Source organism: Perca flavescens, chromosome 21 (assembly GCF_004354835.1).
Source record: "Perca flavescens isolate YP-PL-M2 chromosome 21, PFLA_1.0, whole genome shotgun sequence".
Taxonomy (NCBI): Eukaryota; Metazoa; Chordata; class Actinopteri; order Perciformes; family Percidae; genus Perca; species Perca flavescens.
The window spans coordinates 7,322,085-7,344,766 of record NC_041351.1 but is presented as its reverse complement, the minus strand read 5'-3'; the positions used below and the strand labels follow the sequence as shown (position 1 = coordinate 7,344,766).

The 22,682-nt window shown below is 36.9% G+C and overlaps 3 protein-coding genes across 10 annotated transcripts; 2 read left to right on the top strand and 1 right to left on the bottom strand.

Annotated features, from left to right (window-relative positions):
* The first annotated feature begins 5,455 nt into the window (after positions 1-5,455).
* On the top strand, positions 5,456-11,606 carry cd79b (CD79b molecule, immunoglobulin-associated beta). Of its 2 annotated transcripts, none has more exons than XM_028567979.1 (5): positions 5,456-5,603; positions 7,626-7,934; positions 8,014-8,132; positions 8,895-8,948; positions 11,079-11,606. In XM_028567979.1, the coding sequence occupies exons 1-5, from the start codon at positions 5,552-5,554 to the stop codon at positions 11,166-11,168; spliced, it is 624 nt and encodes a 207-aa protein (XP_028423780.1). In that variant the 5' UTR covers positions 5,456-5,551; the 3' UTR covers positions 11,169-11,606. The 2 variants fall into 2 exon arrangements, with proteins under 2 accessions (XP_028423780.1, XP_028423779.1); XM_028567978.1 differs by having other exon boundaries at positions 8,892-8,948.
* A 21-nt stretch (positions 11,607-11,627) lies between these two features.
* On the bottom strand, positions 11,628-14,602 carry LOC114548188 (interferon a3-like). Of its 6 annotated transcripts, XM_028567984.1 has the most exons (7): positions 13,482-13,723; positions 13,268-13,337; positions 13,023-13,116; positions 12,854-12,931; positions 12,536-12,685; positions 12,322-12,405; positions 11,628-12,047 (listed from the first exon to the last, which is right to left on the bottom strand). In XM_028567984.1, the coding sequence occupies exons 3-7, from the start codon at positions 13,077-13,079 to the stop codon at positions 11,967-11,969; spliced, it is 450 nt and encodes a 149-aa protein (XP_028423785.1). In that variant the 5' UTR covers positions 13,080-13,116; positions 13,268-13,337; positions 13,482-13,723; the 3' UTR covers positions 11,628-11,966. The 6 variants fall into 6 exon arrangements, with proteins under 6 accessions (XP_028423785.1, XP_028423783.1, XP_028423782.1 ...); XM_028567982.1 differs by lacking the exons at positions 13,268-13,337; positions 13,482-13,723 and adding an exon at positions 14,582-14,602; XM_028567981.1 differs by lacking the exon at positions 13,268-13,337 and having other exon boundaries at positions 13,338-13,726.
* A 683-nt stretch (positions 14,603-15,285) lies between these two features.
* On the top strand, positions 15,286-16,809 carry LOC114548191 (interferon a3-like). Of its 2 annotated transcripts, XM_028567994.1 has the most exons (6): positions 15,286-15,411; positions 15,563-15,656; positions 15,748-15,825; positions 15,995-16,144; positions 16,275-16,352; positions 16,618-16,809. In XM_028567994.1, the coding sequence occupies exons 2-6, from the start codon at positions 15,600-15,602 to the stop codon at positions 16,696-16,698; spliced, it is 444 nt and encodes a 147-aa protein (XP_028423795.1). In that variant the 5' UTR covers positions 15,286-15,411; positions 15,563-15,599; the 3' UTR covers positions 16,699-16,809. The 2 variants fall into 2 exon arrangements, with proteins under 2 accessions (XP_028423795.1, XP_028423794.1); XM_028567993.1 differs by lacking the exon at positions 15,286-15,411 and having other exon boundaries at positions 15,418-15,656.
* The last annotated feature ends 5,873 nt before the right edge of the window (positions 16,810-22,682 follow it).

Genomic DNA, 22,682 nt, shown 5'->3' with positions numbered 1-22,682 from the left:
CACACACACATTTGCTAGTAGCCAAGGAGGACCGAGTAGGACACGGAGGATTTAAAAAACATGATGGACATGAAGAGGTCATTATCTTCACTCAAGACGCCACAATCTTCTGAACATAGTCATACTGAGAAACACAGAGTTGTGTGGAGCTGCTAGTCTTAATTAGCTTTGTAGCAACTCATTTGGCAATGGCTTGAATGTAACGGACTTTTTTATTGTCAAAAAGTTACATACTAAAGCTTTAAGGGCACAATTACAGATATGATTTCTCAGCATTTAAATGTACACTGGCTTTGAGAGAACTGCATCACTTAATGTCAGCCGAAAAAAAAAGTATTGTTAGTATTTGTTGTTGCAAGACTAAACATCATAATGGACCAGAATCTGTCATATGATAGCTTTCTAATGAAAAATCAATCTTGAAATTGCAAGTTTGAGCACCCTGTTTTTCTGAAATCTTTTTTTTTATTTTTTATAAATAGTCATTTTAATGCACACTTTGGTTGAAGCCTTCATTTATGCCATCAATAACTTTGCTTTCGGTATGGCTATTACCAGAAAACCAAAATATGTGCCCCAGTTTCTCACTAAAGAGTAACTTGAACAACACATGGGAAAACCTGAATGATCCTTTATAGGTTGTTATGCTGTGTTTATGTTATACACAGTGTGTATACATTTAAAAGCAACAACATATCCATCTTCTTCCTCTCATATAACATGAATGCAGCACTATTGTCCAACTCTACAGAGCAATATAAAGTAGTATACTACTTCATTATGAGAGTCCCCTCATTTGTTTTCTTTTTTGAAAAAATTTAAAACCGAGCTAAACCTTATTTCTGCTTACTTTAAGTATGTGGAATATCATTAATAAGAAGGCTCTACATGCTCTTATTCAATTTAGACACTAAATGATCTTCTTTGGTGAAGTTAGTTTTGTACTTAACTGAAATTTGTCTTATCTCGATCAGATTTATCCCAGTCTACCAGTGAAACCCTGATCTCTGTTATTCTTTATTAGTTAAGGATAACATGGGCCAGCTAATGCAGTCAACATCTGAAGGCCCAGTTTATATTGCACTATTTATATCCCTTCCATGCCGGTCAAGTTGAAGCAGTTGCCTGTGTAAGACCGAGAGACCTTCCTGTTTTCTAAGATGATTTCATCACTGATGTATGCATGTCTTATATATGTTTTGTCTATTTTTTTCAGTCCCCTCAGATAACTCTCAAAATGCTGTGACTGTAAACTTACGATGCTAGTGTTTACATTAACAGAAGTGCTAAGCTCCCTGTTCATTTCAACCATATTTGTCTACTTAAACAACAATAATCCTGGCAATACTGTAATCTAAGTCCTCGCTGTACATTGTAAATGAGGTTTTGCCTCAGGTTGCATCAGGTTTGTCTTTTGACTTGATCTCAAATTGATTGGAAATTTTTAAACGCAGCTAAGTGCTGGTTTAGTTAAACACACGACTCTGAAGCTCTGGAGTCCAATGAATGTGTAGATAATCACACCCATTTACATATTTACAAAACCATCTTCATGCGCAGTTGTCATCTCAAGTCTGTCCTCGTATAGAAAGGTTGCTTCACTTGCTGTTGTGTAAGTCTTAACTGAATTTCAAATGTCTTACTCTGAATATACAACATAAGCACTTTTACAGTTTTCTTTTTCTTTTCTTTTTTTACAATAGACTATAGAAGGTTGTCTCTTCTCTTGTTTAGGTGTTCAGCACTGTTTTAACATCAACCCTGAGAGGGTTTAAAAAAAAAAAAAAGTTTCCTCTGGGGTCTCTGTCTTATCCAGCTGCCTCAGCATGGCAGTTTCTGTAAGGTGACCTGCAGCAAACATTTTTTTTTTTTTTTTTTTTTTTTTTAGATTGACACGCTGTGGCATCATTTAGCTAAATCGTCTCCTTTGATGATACAGTCAAATTCACAAGACAGTGTCCTCCTTTTGTTTACATTTCTAATGGAGGGAGAGCATAACTGGTACACCCACAGTCAGTGTTGCCTGTATATACATTTTTTTCTTTTTTTCTTCTTGTATATTTATATATCATTTTGTTATTGTAAAAATTGTAACTATATTGTGAGAATAAAACTCTCTTGTAGGTAAAAGTAGGCTGTGAGTTTATGTTGTTACTCTAGCTGCGGAACTACACTGGGGCACTGGGGCCCTCTGGTGGTTTGTACGGTGAGAGGGCCACACACTCACTGCTGACTGATAAACTCCCAATTCTGTCTCGTTTTAGTTCTAAACTTTGGAGTAGACTTGTGAAATTGGAAAACAATCCAGAGTGTCTTATTCGACTAATTGTGTATTTTTGTGTGAAATCATGTCATTTGTAGAGGACTATTTGCAGCCAAAGAGTAACACACAGTTGATGCGTCAGTAAGCCTTTACAGCGGCAGGACGATGTTTGTGGGGCTGCCTCAAAATAAGCATTTATAGGAATGAAAAGAATAAAAACAAAATTTATGAAAAAAATTGATTTTATGATACATTTTTGGGCAACAATGGAGCTTTATAACTATCACCTTTGTATAAGCTACATATATTTTCCATCTTCTCATCTCCAGAATTGAAATCTTAAACCGAACATTTCAGCATTATTTAGTAGATTGCTTGCCCAGTCGCTTTTTTTGTGCGTTCGTGTCAACAGACGAAATAAGCAATGCTTCTTACAAGAAATAATGAGGTTCGGTGTCTGATTTATTTGCATATTTGTGTGGTTGCATGCTATTCCTTGCCCAGTGCTGACAGAAGTTACTTAAGAGGAAAACGTTGGTTTCAGTTGTGGCTGCCTGGCAGAGTAGTGCTGCTTTATTCACTGTTCTATTTTCCTCAGGATACTTTGATGTCCAGCAGCACAAACATTAGGGCTTCAACTAACAGTTATTTTAATTACTGATTAATCTGCTGATTGTTTTCTCAATATTTTGTATATAAAACATCAGAAAACATTGATAAACAATTCCCTAGAGTCCAAGGTGACTTCTTCAAATGACTGTTGGACAAATGTTCAACAGTCCAAAACCCAAATATATTTTATTTGCTATAATGTATAATATAATAATATAATGATCCTCCAGTCAATCCTCACCTTTAAAAAAGCTACCGGTGGGACCATAAAATGTTTGGCATTTTATATTGAAAATTGACTGAAATGATTGATCAAATATCAAAATAGTTGCTGATTAAATTTTCTGTTTATTCACTGATGGATTCATCGACTTATCGTTGCAGCTCTACGAGTAATAGTTACCTCTGACTTATACATTTGGGCAGCCACCATTGCTTAGAAAAAAACGAATAACTCTAAATGAAAAAGTGGTTAAGCTTGACTGATTTTCTGAGTCACCCTTCATTAACGTAATTTCTGAGGGGGGGGTTCAGCATTTCCTGTCAGGGTTACATGGTTGTTGGAGGCAGCAGCCTTTATCTGCTGCTCGCAGATATCGGACCAAGCTTCACACAGTAGAACCAAACTGAGTGGCTGCTGTAAGACACACATTTGCTTACGGAATTAGGGAAATGTGATCAGCTTGGCTGACCTGAAAACTTCACTCTTGACTGCGTGTGGAGGTTGAATAACAAGACAAGAGTCTTCAGCTATCCTGGCAGCTCTGTGGGCCTTTACTTACTATGAAGTGTAGTGTAATGTAATGTAGTGTAGTACACATAATGACAATGTTAAAATGCTGATGTTTTGCAGGTATCATCTGGCAAGACACCTTCCATCCTTGTTCATATTCATTCATATCCAGAACAATAAAAATAAGCAAACTTATAAAAATATGTCTTGCTTTTTTGGTGTAGACCTGCACACTGTAACTGCAATATCATATTCCTTTTGCAAGTGCACATTGACTGAGCCTGAACCTGGTAGGCATTATTTTCCTTTTTCACATCGTTCTGTTAGACACATTTCAGGATAGACATAAAATCTCTTTTAAGTTTTGCCCTCTTTTAGTAGTAGTAGTAGTGGACTAAGGTTTCTTTAGTTGATTGTTGACTGGTATCAGAAGGAGGGATCATATCTCCCCGATATTGGCTTGTCTTCACTGGTTACTGGTCCAATATAGAATTGATTTTTAAGGTTATGTTACTTGTTTTTAAGGCATTACATGGATTGGCCCCTTTATACTATATATTGCTGATCTCCTTACCCTACATCACTCCTCCAGGAACCTTAAGATGGTCTAATCAGTTCATTCTAGCTATTCCACAGTCTTGGATGAAAACAAAGGGTGATCGCGCCTTCTCCGTTGTGGCCCCGAGACTCTGGAACAAACTTCCCATTCATATTTGGTCCTCTTCTACTGCCGAGATCTTTAAGTCTCGTCTTAAAACACATTTTTATTCTTTGGCGTATGATTTAGTTTAGGGACATTTGTATAGAAGTATGTTGTTTGTATGATGTTCATTGTGTCTATATTTTTATTGTCTTCCTTTGTTTTTATAACAATATAACTTTGTACAGCACTTTGTTCAGCTTAGTTTTGGTTTTAAATGTGCTCTATAAATAAATTGACTTGACTTGACTAGTCATGTTTTTAAGCTTTTTCATGCTCAATGACTTATATCAAAGAAACTTATGAGCAAATATTGTAAGGACTTAAAGTCGTACTTTTGCAGGATTGTTTGTGGAGAAAGTAATTTTTTTACAGATCTGTCGATTAAATCAACTAATCGATTAGTCGACAAAATCATGTGAGTGTTAGTCTGCAGTTGAGGACAGCCCTATAGTCTCTTCACTATTCGACTTTCATTATTCTTTGATCAGGTAGTTCCTGATTTAACACTGTCTTATTTCAGCAACATTCTTAATAAGAGCTGCTTGTTTTTCCAACATTTCATAACTTTGCCTGCTTTTCTTAAATGATAAGTAAGGCACCAAATAAAAAGTGTTGTGGTATTGATACTGAAACGTAGGCATTGTATTGGCAGGAGCAAAGGCGTAATTTACAGGGGGGATGAAGGGGATTACAACCGCCCCTCCCCAATAATCAAAACTGGCCAGTGCAATCCACCCCAAAAACCTATTATAATTTTCTTTACATAAATAAAGATAGTAGCACCACAAATTAAAGCAGAAAATGAAGTGTTTGGCGTTCAAAATATCAATGTTGACCCCCTCCCCCTCTCTCCCCAATGTTGAACCCTAAGTTACGCCTTTGGGCAGGAGTATTGAAAAATGTATCACGTGAATGTTTGTTGTTATCCTACAAATTGTCTCAAAAGCCCTCCAAATGTCTTTCAAACCCCCGTAATGTTCAGGTTACCATGTTGTTTCATTTGTCACTAAAAATTGGATGTGAATGAAACTGGTGTTTAATGTTAAAAGTGTGGGTTGTTCAGAGTTATTTTGGGTTCTACGTAACAGTGCTCTTCCCCTTATTTGCCTGTGTGATGGTAACACACCGCACACCCACAGATACTTCTCCTTGTTCACAACGTTTTAATGCCTGCAGAGAGATTTAGACTTTTTCGTGCGGACATCAGCTTTTGAAATCTATTTTTCTTTCGCATGTCACCATGCACTGGTTGCTGGCTGGATGCTGTGGGCTTGCTTTGATCAATATCTTAGGTAAGTGTAAACTTTGATTGCAATATGATATGAAGATGAAGTGACTGAAAAATGAAAATGATGCAAACAACAATTACAGTCTTGGTGCTAAATATTAACATTAGTAAAACTCTGAGTGCTGTTACAGCAATATTTTGTTAAAGAAGTCATTTAATTGTACTTTTTAATGCGTGTTTAACCACAGCTACAATGCTTACAAGTGTTTTGCATGTTATTTTTGACTCCAGAGTACCATTACTTCCTGGCCATCTGGGGGGGAAAGAGGAAGTTGTCTTCTGAGACAAAGACTGGTTATTTTAATATACTGTATAGTTTACCTAGGTTATTATAACCTAGGTAAGTTATGTCACGATATCAACTGACCACCAGGTTACTTTAATTCAGATGTGTGGTCCGTTTTAGAGGAAGATAATGGAGATGAGAAGAAAAAGATTAAAAACATATTGTAAACATTAAAAAAATCATTACATGAACTACCCATTCCCAACATGGATAATTGACCAATGCACAATTAACCAATGCATTAACTCTAATAACCCAAAATGTATACACAGATTTACTTTTTACTGCCTGTAGGTGACAAATACATGACTACCGATCCTCAAAATGATTGGTTGATTAATCCACGGCTGCAACTATTGATTATTTTGATTACGAGTAGAATGTTTTTTATAAGTAAATGGATTCATTGTTTATCGAACAAGCATTAAAAAAAAACAGAGAAAGGAGTAAATCTTTACATTTGAGAAGCTGTATTACTGTATGCTAACTTTTAGTTTGAGAAATGACCTTAATGATTATCCAAATGTTTTTTGGATTCATTTTCCATAAATCGACTTATTAATACATTGTTTTAGCATTAGTTTAGACCGTCGATATATAATAAATCACTGGTCCGTGTGATAACTCAATGTTGTCTCACCTTCGAATAACAGCCTGCTGTTTAGGGATGACACAATTAGTTGATTAATTGATAAATCAGAAAATTATTTATTTATTTATATCATTTATTAAGCAAACATGACACAGATTCTTTGGTTCTCCAAAATTCAAAGTTGCTGCTTTTCTGTGTTTTATGTCATTGTAAAGTTTATAACTTTGAGTTTATTTTTTACTTTTCTTTGGACAAAATAAGTAATGTGGAGCTGGGAGTTTTGAACAAGCTATACATGCTTTTATTTCTTCTCGTTTGGACTATTGTAATGCACTTTATATCGGTATAAATCAAAACTCACTCTCACGCTTACAGCTAGTCCAAAACTCTGCAGCCCGACTTTTAACAGGAACCAAAAAGCGCGCGCATATAACTCCAATTCTTGCCTCTTTGCATTGGCTCCCTGTTAGTTTTAGGATTGATTTCAAGATTTTATTGTTTGTTTTTAAAGCTGTGAATGGACTGGCCCCAACATATATTTCGGACCTCATCTAAATTTATACGCCAGCGCGGACACTGAGGTCAGAGGGCCAGCTCCAGCTTGTGGTCCCCAAGTCAAGACTTAAGACTTAAGACTCGGGGGGACAGGGCCTTTTCTGTGGTTGGACCTAAACTCTGGAATGCCCTGCCTCTCCATGTCCGAACTGCCCCTACAGTTGAGTGTTTTAAGGCACGTCTAAAGACACACTTTTATTCTTTGGCTTTTAATTCTGTGTCAGTTATGTGGTCCACTGTGGTGTTTATTCTTTCTTTTATTCTTTCTATATTTTTTTTTTTTTTTTATGAATTGTTTGTATGTTCTGAGTCTTCTGTGCAGCACTTTGGAAACGTTGTAAAATGTGCTATAGAAATAAAGTGGATTGGATTGGGAACTTGTGATGGGCTTTTTTTGTTGCATTTTTTTTGGAAATTGTATTGACCAAATTATTAATCAATTAAATACAAAAATAAATAATGAATGTAATGATGTCAAAGCCAGCATCATATTTGAGGCATTCAGTGAACAAGATATAGCCAAATTATCTACAAACGTGTTTGAGATTTTCAGTAACTGCTGCTGTAACTCGACTTTCTTTTTCTCTGCTCAGTGGCCCTAAACCCTGCTGTGCCGATTACCCAGAAGCCCCGGTTCTATGGTTTGAAGCCCAGACGCAATGTGGTCATTTACTGTCTGTTCTCCGAGGAACCCCCACACCCACAGGTGGAGTGGTACAAGGCCGATAAATACGACTCTAAAAGCAAACTGAAAATAATGGCAGGAGAAAAGTTTTCCTCTCATAGCTACAATAAGACCCAAAATGTCCTCACCATCCGTCATTTACAAATCAATGACAGTGGAGTGTACTTCTGCAAGTTAAACGATAAATGGGGACCTGGGACTGCAGTTCAAGTTGCCAGTAAGTGGCTAGGACAACATACCAGTTAAGAATTCACTTCTTAAAACACCACCGCTAACACACATCTTTCCTCTCACAGGAACCTTTGACGTTACCCGAGCACTGTACAGGACCAAGATGAAGGATGCTCTCATCGTCCTCCAGGGCCTGGTGTTGGCTGTGTTTATTGCTGCTTTACTGCTACGCAAACGATACCCGGTGAGCAACAAGATGAACAGAACACTTGAGGCAAATCTGTGCTGTACCTGACTGCACTGCTTAGTTTAATTGCACCGGAATTAGATGGAATAGAGTAGAGATGTTCATCTTTTTTTTTCTTTCAGTGTGTTTTAGCTGTAAACTAGGCCTACTAACTCTGTATGGATGTGATATGATAGCTATCATTATTGGTATCAGAACAACTCTACAGAGAGAGAGAGAGAGAGAGAGAGAGCTAGTGAGAGAGCTCAGGATGGACATAACATTATAATAGAATAGAATACACTTTATTGTCCCTGAGGGGAAATTTGTCTTGGACATAATGCCACAATCTGTTGCTTCACAACATAAACATGGAACAGAAAAAAAACATTCTAAAATCAACATAAAATAAAATAAAATCAACATAAACATAAGATCAACAAAGCGTCCAAGGACACAAAAGAAGGACACACATGACAGCACAGACAACACAACATCCTAAGAATTAATTGTAATAATTAAAGTGAAAAGTGCAAAAAGTGCTGGTGTATTTATTGCACCTCTGCTCTGCTGCTGATTTGCTATTGGAGTTCAGCAGCTTATTATTCATATCAAGTGTCTTATTTTAAACAATGTTACTCTTGTGAAGTCCTTTGTGACTTTGTTCTGTAAAAGGTGCTATGTTAAATAAACATCTTATTATGTACAGTGGGTTTATCAATAACTGGGGCTAACTCTTTCATTTTCTCTTTTTCATTTGTTCTGTATCCTTTTCAGCAGTTGGGAAAGAGGGACATCATATATGAGGAGCCTGAAACTGATCACATCTATGAGGTTTGTTGGAATGCTTTCATTCTACACTTCACCTATTCATCAGAGATCAGTGGTGTGAAAGTACTCTCAGATCCCTTAGTAAAAGTACTAATACCACAATGTGAAAATACTCCACTACAAGTTAAAGTCCTGCATTCAAGACGTTACTTAAGTAAACCTATGTAAGTATTAACAGCAACATGTTCTTAAAGTATCAAATGTAAAAGTACTCATTGTGCAGTAAAATGGTCCCTGTCAATACCTGATGTTTCTGGATTAATATTAATGCTGCATTAATGTGTATGTTGTATCTTCCTACTGTAGATGTTTAAGGTTGTGCTAATTTTAACTCCTTTATATACTGCGGGGTAGTTTAATCTACAGCGATGCATCATATTCTATAAGATCATCATATGTTTGTAGCGTCTCTGTCCTGTGAGCACCACGTATCTCTAAAAAAGTTTGAAAACTTTTCATGGTGTCAGAAAAACAGCCCTGTTTTCAGCTTTGTGGATACGTTTTCCAGCTGATCCAAGAGGCTTTTTAAAGACTTTATTCAGCTTAAGAAGGAGGAGAATGTTCTCAACACATAAAGGAACACTTCATCCTTCAGTTTATCACAAACAAAATCAACAAATTTGGAGGTACATGGTTTCCGCTGGACAGGAAGGAGATTACAAATTGTAATCTGTAAAGTAACTGAAGCTGTCAGACAAATGTAGTGGAGTAAAATATACAATATTTGCCTCTGAGATTTAGTGGAATACAATTGAAGTTGTCAAATGTAAAAGTAAACTCCAAGTACCTTAAATTTGTACTTAAGTACGTCACTTGAGTAAGTACACTCAGTTACATCCACTACTTTCAAAGACAAGGTCATTTCTTTTTGTCATAAGTGGTCATTCACGGGTCGTTTTTGTGAAGACATGATGTCACGGTGAACCACACACATCACAGCTGGGTGGTTTTTTTTTAGATAAAAACAATACATGTGCCCCAAACAGCAGGACACACCGTCTCCTCGCACCGCTGAGCTCATAACCACAATAATATCTTGTTCTGTCAATAATGCCCTCAGGTTTTTTTTTTTTCGTTTATAGGCTACCTCTAGTTTGCTGAACTTTTCTTTGTAAGAATAATGGAATAACGTTAAAAGTATCATTTGTGGGTGGAAAAATAGATAGAAAATAATTGCTCTTTATTGCTTCTTGTAATAATCATGGATGAAGGATTTTCATGTAACACTTTTTCATACAATTGGCGTTCAGAGTGCTTTACATTAACATACAGGGAAAGAATAAAACAAGAGGCGGCAGACAACCTTATTGCTATGACCTATACAGTCAAAAATGTTGTTTAAAGTACCAACAATAAAATACAGTTGTAGAAGCTTTAGGGTGAAAGCAAGTAAAAAAAAAAAAAAAAAAAAAAAAGGCCAGCTTTTGACAGACACTTTAAAAACTCCAGCACTTTTTTTGGAGACTGCATGGGGGAGGATGCAGTCAAGCTTTCTGGTATGAAATGCATGAACAAGCTTCTCTGTTACAATGTCTGACGTGTTCATTAAATGACAGAATTACTGGACAATTAGAGCCAAATAAACATGGATTTACTGTGCCGAGGTATAGGACAATTAGTTAATTGTTAGCACCGTTTCTCTGTAGATCATTCTTATACTCTGTCAAGGCTTCTAACAGTCAGAAGCAACATAGATACTATTACAAATAATATATGAGATATTTAAATGTCAGCTACTCTGCTGTGACATTTAGCAGCTGCATATCTTTATCTTACAGTCATGTCTGTATCACTGACTATGCAAATTAAAGCTCTATATACAGTATGCCCAAACATACATTAGTCATTCACATTTAGTCATCCTCAAAGCCTCATGGGACTCACACATATACAGATTATTTTTTTAAGATTATTGTTTTGGGCTTTTCCGCTTTTAACGGGCAGGACAGCTAGGTGAGAAAGGGAAGAGAGAGGGGGAAGACATGCAGGAAATCATCACAGGTCGGACTCAAACCTATGCTTCAAGGCATTAACTTCTATGTACTGTATGTATGCGCCTGCTCTACCAACTGAGCCAACCCGGCCACCCACATATACACGTTAACTGACCTAAAACTTATTTCCGTCTTTTAGGGTTTGGCGATTGAGACATGTGGAGGAGATCTGTATGAGGATCTCTGTGTGTACGCCCAGCCTGAAGGAGCTGAGGCCCCATGGGAGTGAGACAGCCTCACAATAACTTGCAACTTCTTGATTATAAAAGTACAAATATTACGGTGTTAAGAGTCCTTAGTGGAGATTAGTCATTTCCTTTAGTACAATGTTTGTTTCTAAATGTGCAACGACTTATTCTAAAACGCTTTCTACATGTGCTGTTGATTTTATGCTATTTAGTAACACTGGAGTGAATAATCAGTTGTGATTTGAAGTCCACTGAAATGTAAATGAACAATTCTACAATTCAGACTCGACAGCTGACATTTCAGCATTTTTGGTGCTTGTTTAATTCAAAGTGTTGTGTATTTTTTATATGGACTTCTCTGACGTGTGAGTGTGATATATCTAAATGTTTGTGCATCAGAGCCTGAACAAGGCCCTTCTTATTTCTGTTGTTTGATTATATTACAAATCTGTATTCCTTTTGTTAATGTAACGAGAAGAAAAGCAATAAACAAGTTTCCGTTTGCTGGAGAAAGTCTTCTTTTTTATTGGCTTTTACAGGTATAAAAAAATAAAAGAGTAGATCAAGAACATATTTATAAAAATACTGGTTGTGTAACAAGTCATTATATAAATAAGCAATAAATAAATAAATACATAAATTAATGAATCTGACAGAAAATACAGGTTTTAGTCATCTTACCTAGACCAATACATGATCAATACATACACACACATCTCAATAATAAATAAATGAATATGTTAATAAACAGATAAATAGAGACTGCATGTGAGCAAATAAATTAACACATTGTTAACGTGACAGATTTTAGTTGGGCAGCAGAGATAACACCAGCTGTTCTATAACAGCAGCTGTTCTGCTCGGATCAGATGGGTTTTCATTTCCTCCCTGATCAGCTCCCAGGCTTCAGCACTGTGGCCCTGCACACACAAATATATCAGAATTATTAAAGCATAATAGATACTGTAGATAGATAGACAGACAGACAGACAGACAGACACTCTATCAGACTATATAGATAGATAGATAGATAGACAGACAGACAGACAGACAGACAGACATACACTCTATCAGACTAGATAGATAGATAGATAGATAGATAGATAGATAGATAGATAGACAGACAGACAGACAGACAGACAGACATACACTCTATCAGACTATATATATAGATAGATAGACAGACAGACTTACCATTTGCTTCAGAATCTCTGAGAGGCTGTTGAAATACGTGTCAAGAGCGTGTGGCTTCTTGTTCTTGTGGCTGTGGCCCCGAATCTAAATCAATTACAAGGAAAAAATATATTTTAGAAGTTTGCATCCCATATACGCCTATTTACAGACATGTAACCCTGGCACATGTGTCAGGACTTCAATGTAACAGGAATCCAATTAAAGTTATACTTACACAGGATTTGAGGCCATCAGCCTGCTGGGTTACAACAATGAGAAAGTGGTCCACTGTCTTCTCCTCCCATGATGCAGCGCTGTGATCCTCCTCAAACAGGGAAACCATCTCCTCCAGAATCTGAACTGTGAAACTCAGTTTGTCCTCAGCCTGGAAGAAGAAGACCATTCTCAGATTACAATAGGAACAGATCTATGCCACTTTTTTAAGCAGTTGTTCTGGAAAATATTAGAACTAACAAATATAATAAGCCACGCTTTTCTTTGAAAATCAAGTCATGTCTTTTGATATTTAAAAGAAACGTTGAGGCTGACTTACTGATTTTTTGGACGCCTGGCTGTATAGATCACTAGGGAAGTCCACTTCATCCTCAGTGGTGTTAGTGGAATTATTAGCCTGCATCACACACACAAACACACACCATGAAGGAAACAGACAGTAAACTTATTCAAAGACTTTAAAGAATATTTCAAAGAAGTCCACTTACCATCGTATCTATTAGCTCCAAAGAGTTTGTACTGTGCTGTCTGAATTTATGAGTCATCCATCTGCAGCTCAGCGAGGAGCCTGCACTGTACAGACTGAGAGACAGGCACACAAAGAAGATCCCGTTCAGCATTGTTAAAAAGGTACAAGTTGTCTTTGTAAGGAGCAAATACAAATTTCTCTTGTAAAGCAGTTGTTGTGTGGAGCAGAGCTGCAGAGCCATATTTATACGGCAGGGACACCTACCTATTTCATTTTCCTAACGTATACAGGCGAACACTGAGGTGAGCTGCTTTCGCGGGAAACCTCTACATACCTATGTAACGTCACACGGTCACTTTTCGGATTTGTATTATCGTTGTATTGAAATATATGCCACAATATAATAAGGTAATGTTGCATATTAAGCTGAAATACTGAGTTTTAAAATGCTACATCCTTATACAGCAATGCTACATACGTTTGATCATCACACAGAATCAATTGCACCTGACTGCAGTACGCAGATCGGGGTTGGTCTGATTGGACAATTTTGGGAGAAGCCTAACATGGGAATATGTTTGCGATTTTTAAAGCTATATATAAAATTCGTTTTTCGTGATTGAAATCCATCTCGTTGGTTTACGTTTTTAATTAGTTTTATTTGAACCTTTATTAATTTAAATATGTCAGTTTGCTTGTTTGGTATTGGAGACTTGAGGCAAGAGATCATAGCCGATGTGTTTATTTAGTATTAATGCAGTCCGCAGGCTCTCCATGCGATGGAAATGATCTGTTAAAACACGATTATTCTCTGTTTGTTATTGAAATCATAGTTTAATAATTTAGGCTCTCTATAAAGTATGATATAATCTAACATTCATGATTAAAAGTGTAGAAGTGATTTGAGAGTGTCCATATACCAAACACGCCATAAAGATGACGTGAGAGACAATATTAGAAAAGAAGAATTGTGGCCGTTATTTAACCATAATATAGGGTTTATCATTAGTTTGATATACCCTTCAATGTATGTTATATTGCATATTAAACTGGGCCTATAATAACGTGCAAGGCAGCCAAAATCTACCTTATACCTACAGGCCAATAAGCCTGTAATCAATGTTGTGTAAAAATCACAAATAGCAGAATTATCTTTGCTAATAATATAGTAGTTTAACTTTTGGAAGAAAGAAAAAAATGTCGAGAAATTCTTAAAAAATAGGCTAATTTGGTGGCCCCAGTGCAGTAACTCTGAGGACCCCCTAGGTGTCCCGGACCCACTGTTGAAGATCTCTCGCCAACACTCTTGTCCTTATGGGCTTTTGGAAGAATATAAATACACATGAAATGCAAAAACACACACATTGAAAATAGGCCTATACAAATTACAATAAAATCACCCTTAAAGAAATATACAAAATATATAAAAATACAATGTGATTTAGGCCTGCATATTGATTTATACCAAGATGGAAATATTCTCTAATCTGTAAATTAAATACACGGCGAAGGAGAATCCCCCCTCTCTGGTTCTCACGTCCAAATGTTCTGGTTAAAACAAGGTGAAATGTCACTGACCAATTCATCTGAAGGAGCGTCAGAAGGCCGGCCGCAATCACGGAGCTGCTTTCATTTTCACTCTGTGGGAACTTCCCTTTTATGGCACCTATAGTGGACGCAGGGAGATCGCATCTATGGTTGTATTGCTTAATGATTAATAGGAAGCCGCACAGAACGAATGATGCAATCACAATAACACAAGGGTGCTTCATTTATTTATTGATTTTAAAATACATTTTCCATCACTTTAGAGAGCGTGCAGACTAAAAGCGGAAGTAACGACTGCATCAAAACCTTGCCTAAGATATGCAAAATCCGAAAATGCACTGTAAAGTAACATTAGATATATACATTTTAAAATAGCCATAAATCATTGTCAATGGCAGGGATTCCATTCAAGAACAATTGATTTTGGGTGTCTACAATTTCGTACATTATTTGGCCTTAAAAAAATCCCTATTATATTTCTATAATTATCCTATACCTTCCAATATAAAAATGTTAATTTCTCCAGAAGAGTGAGCTCTGTGTTTGTTTTTAGGCTTCTTTTTTAGGTGGTAAAATAGGCATTTTCTATGGAATATTTCAATATGCAGTAGTTCTCATTTTTTATATTTAATTTAAATAATTTAAATGAGTGATATTTTAGCTTTGCCGTGACATTTGTTTATGCTTTTATCGTGGGAAACTTATTTCATCAGTTTGCTAATTCAAATCCGAAATGTGTGTCATTAAACATGTAGGCCTGTGTCCAGTGAAAACCGCACCTCAGTGTTATTTCCGCAGGTGTTAGAGGATTCCCCGCGAAAGCGTCTCACCTCAATGTTTAGGTTAGGAAAATGAAATAGGTAGGTGTCCCTGCCGTATAAATATGGCTCTGCAGCTCTGCTCCACACAACAACTGCTTTACAAGATAAATTAGTATTTGCTCCTTACAAAGACAACTTGTACCTTTTTAACAATGCTGAACGGGATCTTCTTTGTGTGCCTGTCTCTCAGTCTGTACAGTGCAGGCTCCTCGCTGAGCTGCAGATGGATGACTCATAAATTCAGACAGCACAGTACAAACTCTTTGGAGCTAATAGATACGATGGTAAGTGGACTTCTTTGAAATATTCTTTAAAGTCTTTGAATAAGTTTACTGTCTGTTTCCTTCATGGTGTGTGTTTGTGTGTGTGATGCAGGCTAATAATTCCACTAACACCACTGAGGATGAAGTGGACTTCCCTAGTGATCTATACAGCCAGGCGTCCAAAAAATCAGTAAGTCAGCCTCAACGTTTCTTTTAAATATCAAAAGACATGACTTGATTTTCAAAGAAAAGCGTGGCTTATTATATTTGTTAGTTCTAAATATTTTCCAGAACAACTGCTTAAAAAAGTGGCATAGATCTGTTCCTATTGTAATCTGAGAATGGTCTTCTTCTTCCAGGCTGAGGACAAACTGAGTTTCACAGTTCAGATTCTGGAGGAGATGGTTTCCCTGTTTGAGGAGGATCACAGCGCTGCATCATGGGAGGAGAAGACAGTGGACCACTTTCTCATTGTTGTAACCCAGCAGGCTGATGGCCTCAAATCCTGTGTAAGTATAACTTTAATTGGATTCCTGTTACATTGAAGTCCTGACACATGTGCCAGGGTTACATGTCTGTAAATAGGCGTATATGGGATGCAAACTTCTAAAATATATTTTTTCCTTGTAATTGATTTAGATTCGGGGCCACAGCCACAAGAACAAGAAGCTGCACATGTATTTCAAGAGACTCTCAGGCCATGTCCTGAAACGAATGGTAAGTCTGTCTGTCTGGCTATCTATCTATCTATCTATCTATCTAGTCTGATAGAGTGTATGTATGTCTGTCTGTCTATCTATCTATCTATCTATCTATCTATCTATCTATCTATCTATCTATCTATCTATCTATCTATCTATCTATCTATCTATATAGTCTGATAGAGTGTATGTCTGTCTGTCTGTCTGTCTATCTATCTATCTATCTATCTATCTATAGTATCTATTATGCTTTAATAATTCTGATATATTTGTGTGTGCAGGGCCACAGTGCTGAAGCCTGGGAGCTGATCAGGGAGGAAATGAAAACCCATCTGATCCGAGCAGAACAGCTGCTGTTATAGAACAGCTGGTGTTATCTCTGCTGCCCAACTAAAATCTGTCACGTTAACAATGTGTTAATTTATTTGCTCACATGCAGTCTCTATTTATCTGTTTATTAACATATTCATTTATTTATTATTGAGTTGTGTGTGTATGTATTGATCATGTATTGGTCTAGGCTAAGATGACTAAAACCTGTATTTTCTGTCATATTCATTAATTTATGTATTTATTTATTTATTGCTTATTTATATAATGACTTGTTTATTGCTTTTCTCCTCGTTACATTAACAAAAGGAATACATATTTGTAATATAATCAAACAACAGAAATAAGAAGGGCCTTGTTCAGGCTCTGATGCACAAAAATGTAGATATATCACACTCTCACGTCAGAGATAATAATATTTGTACTTTTATAATCAAGAACTTGCAAGTTATTGTGAGGCTGTCTCACTCCCATGGGGCCTCAGCTCCTTCAGGCTGGGCGTACACACAGAGATCCTCATACAGATCTCCTCCACACGTCTCAATCGCCAAACCCTAAAAGACGGAAATAAGTTTTAGGTCAGTTAACGTGTATATGTGGGTGGCCGGGTTAGATCAGTTGGTAGAGCAGGCGCATATATACAATACATAGAGTTTATGCCTTGACGCATAGGTCCAAGGTTCGAGTCCGACCTGTGATGATTTCCTGCATGTCTTCCCCCTCTCTCTTCCCTTTCTCACCTAGCTGTCCTGTCTGTTAAAAGCGGAAAAGCCCAAAACAATAATCTTAAAAAAACAACAACAACATGTTTATCTGTGAGTCCCATGAGGCTTTGAGGACGACTAAATTAATGTATGTTTGAGCATACTGTATATAGAGCTTTAATTTGTCAGTGATTCAGACATGACTGCAATATAAAGATATACAGCTGCTAAATGTCACAGCAGAGTATAAAATATCTCATATATTATTTGTAATAACATCTCTGTTGCTTCTGACTGTTATAGCCTTGACAGAGTTTAAGAATGATCTAAAGAGAAATGGTGCTAACAATTAACTAATTGTCCTATCTCGGCATTTATTTGGCTCTAATTGTCGAGTAATTCTGTAATTTAATGAACAAACAGAGAATAATCGTGTTTTAACAGATCATTTCCATCGCATGGAGAGCCTGCGGACTGCATTATCACTAAATAAATACATAGGCTATGATTTCTTGCCTCAAATCTCCAACATACAAAACAAGCAAACTGACATATTTAAATTAATACATTTTAAAATAGAACTAATTAAAAATGTAAACCAACAAGATGGATTTCAATCACGAAAAACAAATTGTATATAGAGTTTTAAAAATCGCAAATATTCCCATGTTACTCCCAAAATTGTCCAATCAGACACATTCTGTGTGATGATCAAACGTATGTAGCATTGCTGTATTAGAATGTAGTATTTTATGGTAGCCTTGCCCCTCCTACGTACTTCCACTCAATTTTCATTTTCCTTCAGGACGTCTGAGTTTGCGGTATATTCACGGGTTTTCTCCGGGTAAATCTTTACTGGTCCAATCAGAGAACAGAGGGAGTGGCTGAGAACGATGACGTTGAGGTTGTGCGCTAGTTTGAGTTGTAGTTCCGTAATGGCGGCGGAGAAACATGGGAGCGAAGCCATTCGGTCCGTTGTGGCAACGCTGCCGAATATCCAGAAGTTAAAGCCCGAGCAAGAACAATCTTTGCTGAGTTGTGTTGGTGGCCATGATGTTGTGGCCCTCCTCCCCACGGGGTTTGGGAAAAGTTTGATTTTCCAGCTCGCTCTGTTAGTGGTGAAGGAGTTGGCTAAGGCGAACGCTAGCGATGCTAAGCCGACGTCACGACCAAACGTTAGCGATTGGTTATGGCAGATCCAGAGTGGCTCTGGGCAGATCCAATAGTTTTAAACTTCACCAGAGTAGCCACCTTCAAGGAAGTTCATACTTGTCAGTGGAGAGTGGCCAGACTCTCTGTACAAATGAAATGTACGAGAGTCTGGTAGGACCATAGACAGTATATAAACTGGACCAACAGATCCCGTTGCTCTGGACGGAGACCCTGAAGGATATTAGAAGTACTTTTCTGGTGAGCGCTGTGCGTTACTGCAACCTGTCTGAAAGTTGTAAGTCTTCTGGTAGCTGTGCCAAGAGAAATCTCAATCATTCCCAATATTGCAGAGACGGAGAGTGTAGGTATATGTAAGGAGATAACATGGGCACAGGCTAATTATTGCTAACTAAAATGCTAGTTAACATTAGTAATTAAACCTAAACAGCTAATGTAAGTCTAAACTGCCGAGCTTCTCCTATACTATACGGTAATTCCTCTACTGTGCGACAGTAAGTCACTTGGTTATGACACAATCGTTAGCCTATTTTTACAAAAATGTCTGCTAGAGGCCATAACGTGAGGTACAAGGTAATGGAGCCTTTTATACATTGTCGTGTTTCTTTATAAATAAACAATGGACAAATAGAGTCTTTAAATGCTTCAGATGTAAAGTTATTCGCTGTCAAAGTGACGTCAAAATGAATGGCCGTCAATGGGAGGCTAACGGGATGTGATCGTTTTGTAGCATCAAAATGGCGCCATAGGAGGTTTGAGTTCTGAAGCGAAGCTTACCCCCTTGGGCAGGCTAACAGTGCTGAAGCCTGTGAGCTGATCAGGGAGGAAATGAAAACCCATCTGATCAGAGCAGAACAGCTGGTTTTACTTTTATCTCTGCTGCCCAACTCAAATCTGTCACGTTAACTATGTGTTAATTTATTTTCTCACATGCAGTCTCTATTTATCAATTCACTATCTATTCATATCTATTCATTAACATATTGATGTATTTACTATTGAGTTGTTTGTGTTTTTATTGATCATGTATTTATGCTGATCAACATGCTTATTTTTTAACTCTGATTTGAGCAAAATGTTACGTTTCTTATGTTATAGTCAATAAAAATAATATTTTGTCTAGCAAACGGTTGTTGTTTTTATTCCTGTCACATAAACAAAAGGTATGCAGATTTTTCAGATGTGTAAAAATCAAACGACATGCAGGAACATGTGATACCTCTCACAAACTCACACCAACTGATCAAATCAAACGACACGCAGGAACATGTGATACCTCTCACAAACTCACACCAGCTGATCAAATCAAACGACATGCAGGAACATGTGATACCTCTCACAAACTCACACCAACTGATCAAATCAAACGACATGCAGGAACATGTGATACCTCTCACAAACTCACACCAGCTGATCAAATCAAACGACATGCAGGAACATGTGATACCTCTCACAAACTCACACCAACTGATCAAATCAAACAAACTCAATCAGCAAGTTAGGTAATTTAGTGTTGTTTTTAAGTGGGGGTTTTCTGACATTTATTTATTTAAATCTGTCACTTTAGTTCTTTGTAATTTGGAGATTCAAGGCAAGACATTATATGTATTTATTAAGTTTTAATTTAGTCTGCAGACTCTCTGTGTTGGAAAATATTATGTGTTAAAAAAAGATTATTCTGTATTTGTTGTTATTGCCACCATTAATGGATTTTTATTGGTTTAATAACATTTGTCAATCGCGATTAAAAATGATGAAAAGACTGCAGTGTCCACATTCCAAGCATGGCATAAAAAGAAAGTGCTTCCCCGAAGTGAAAATGGAAGTGACTGTGGCCTGAGTCACATGATATGTGACGTTCTCAGACTGCAATATGAAACTCCCGTCTCACACCTCACAATGTTTCTGAAGGAGGCTGTAAAGAGAAGAAAGACAGGAATTTTCCCAGTGCGGGATTAATAAAGTCCATCTTATCTTATCTTATCTCCAGAGAGGAACTTCTGGTGTTTTGTTTGGTATTTCATCATATCATCCTTCTTTTATGGTATTATTAAATTGCTCTTTCCATTTATGCCTCTTGTTTTTCTCAACACGTCTGCTGTGTCAAAGGCACATTAACTCATTCCATGTCATTTCTGTATCTGTATTCTGTATGTGTAGTATGACATTCATGACAATGGAATTAATCAATGCACACATGTGTGTTGAGTGCAAAAACTACAATGTTTTGAAAATTCCAATGTATACAATTTTACATGTTTTTTATTATCGACTGTAAATTATTTAAATGCAAATAGAAAATGTATTGTATTAGAATGAAGCCTGTAGACTGTGTTGACCAAGCTATTTCAAACATTTCAAGTTGCAATCTGCCCTTTTCGCTGCTGGCTGCCGTGGAAGATGGACGTGTCGGGGCCACAGGAGGACAATCCAACACTGGTGGTGAGTTAACAGTGACCGCCCAGCAGTTCCAGAAGTGATTTTCCCATGCATTCAAATGCTCATTTTAGCAACTGCTTATACAAAGAGTTTTAAGCCTGGAATCAGTCAAACCAACTACGAGCTCGTAGGCCAGCATCAAAAAACTTCTGATATCTTTTCCATCTCAAAAACTGCTGGTCGTATTCACTGTAGGGTTTTAATTAAGGACTATTTTAAATATGAATCATTATAATAATAATCTGTTCATCACCAACATTCAAGGCTCAGTCATTTTACGTCAAGTCTATGTAATGAATTAAGCAATATTACACCGGAGGGTGTGGTTTATTGTCATTATTGGCACGACAGTGATGCACCTAGGACGTCGAGGTCTGTAAGCATCACTGAAGTACTACTACTACATATCAAATGGAAATATTGTACTACATTTATTTGACCACTTTAGTTACTTTACAGATTGAGGTTAATAATACAAAATATAATGTCAGAGTGAGTAAAACAAGCATCAAATAAGAGCTTGTTTATTAGAAGAAATTCCCGGCGGGGGGTCCCCTGGACCCCTCTATAAAGGCCCGGGCTAAACCCCCAATGTCCTCAAATCTTAGAAACGCCCATGGCCTTTACTTTGTGGAAATTCAGGGGTTGCAACAGCGCTAGGACAGAAATAAATACATATATATATAGAGATTAGTTACAGTTTTTTAGAATGTTAAAAAATAAATAAGAATAAGAGCAAGTCAAGTCAAAATTACAGCAATGTTAACTTCTTTTATTATATTATTACACACTGGAAAGGCTGTTTCCTCACGTTTTATGAGTGTTTATATACAGTACATGAGCCCCCATGCGGTAAATTCAGGATTCACATTCACTGACAAATATGAAAGTTATAAAGCAATCAAAATCAGAGATATGATCCTTATTTATACTAATGGCACCCCCTATTGAACCAAGGCAGTATCTGATTGCTAAATATCAGCTGTATATCCACAACATTATGCTCATAAGTTAATTTTAAAAGTTTGTCTCAAGAAATGATAACCTGCAAGAAGATGAAATTAAGTTAATGTTAAAATATACCAAAACAGTCACATAAGAGTTTAATTAGCTCCTGGCAATGGGTTGTCAACAATCCATTTCTATTGCAACTACAATCTGGAAATACAGTGCACAGTTTACAAGCTATAGAGTGTATGATTAAAACTTTTCTAAGCTGTGATGTAAGCCGAAGGAACTCTGTGACAGGACAGGGTACACAAAGTCCTCACATGTCTGCAACAGAGCAACAACCAGGCAACAACATCAGCACGCCTCAAAAGCTGTGCTGCCTTTGGGGGTTACTCGTAAACTACAACACCTTCTGTAGCGCCACTGTTACCGCTGCTTCCACTTAGCGTAAGTTAAGACATGTGCACTATTTCTTTTTGTATTTACTTTTTATAAAATATTGTTATTGTTATATAATGTTTGTCACTTATTCAAGTCATTTTTCATTCGATAAAAAAAGAAATACACCCGGTAACGGCTGTATTTTTGTCAATGTGTGGTCAGATATGATGAGGTACAGGCTAAATTGTGCTTTAATAAAATAACAAAGAAGTCAGCGTGCAAATGACGACCAAATGACATGAAACAAAGGTTTAATGTCTGAAAAATATTATATATGTATATATATATATATGTATGTATATATATAAAAT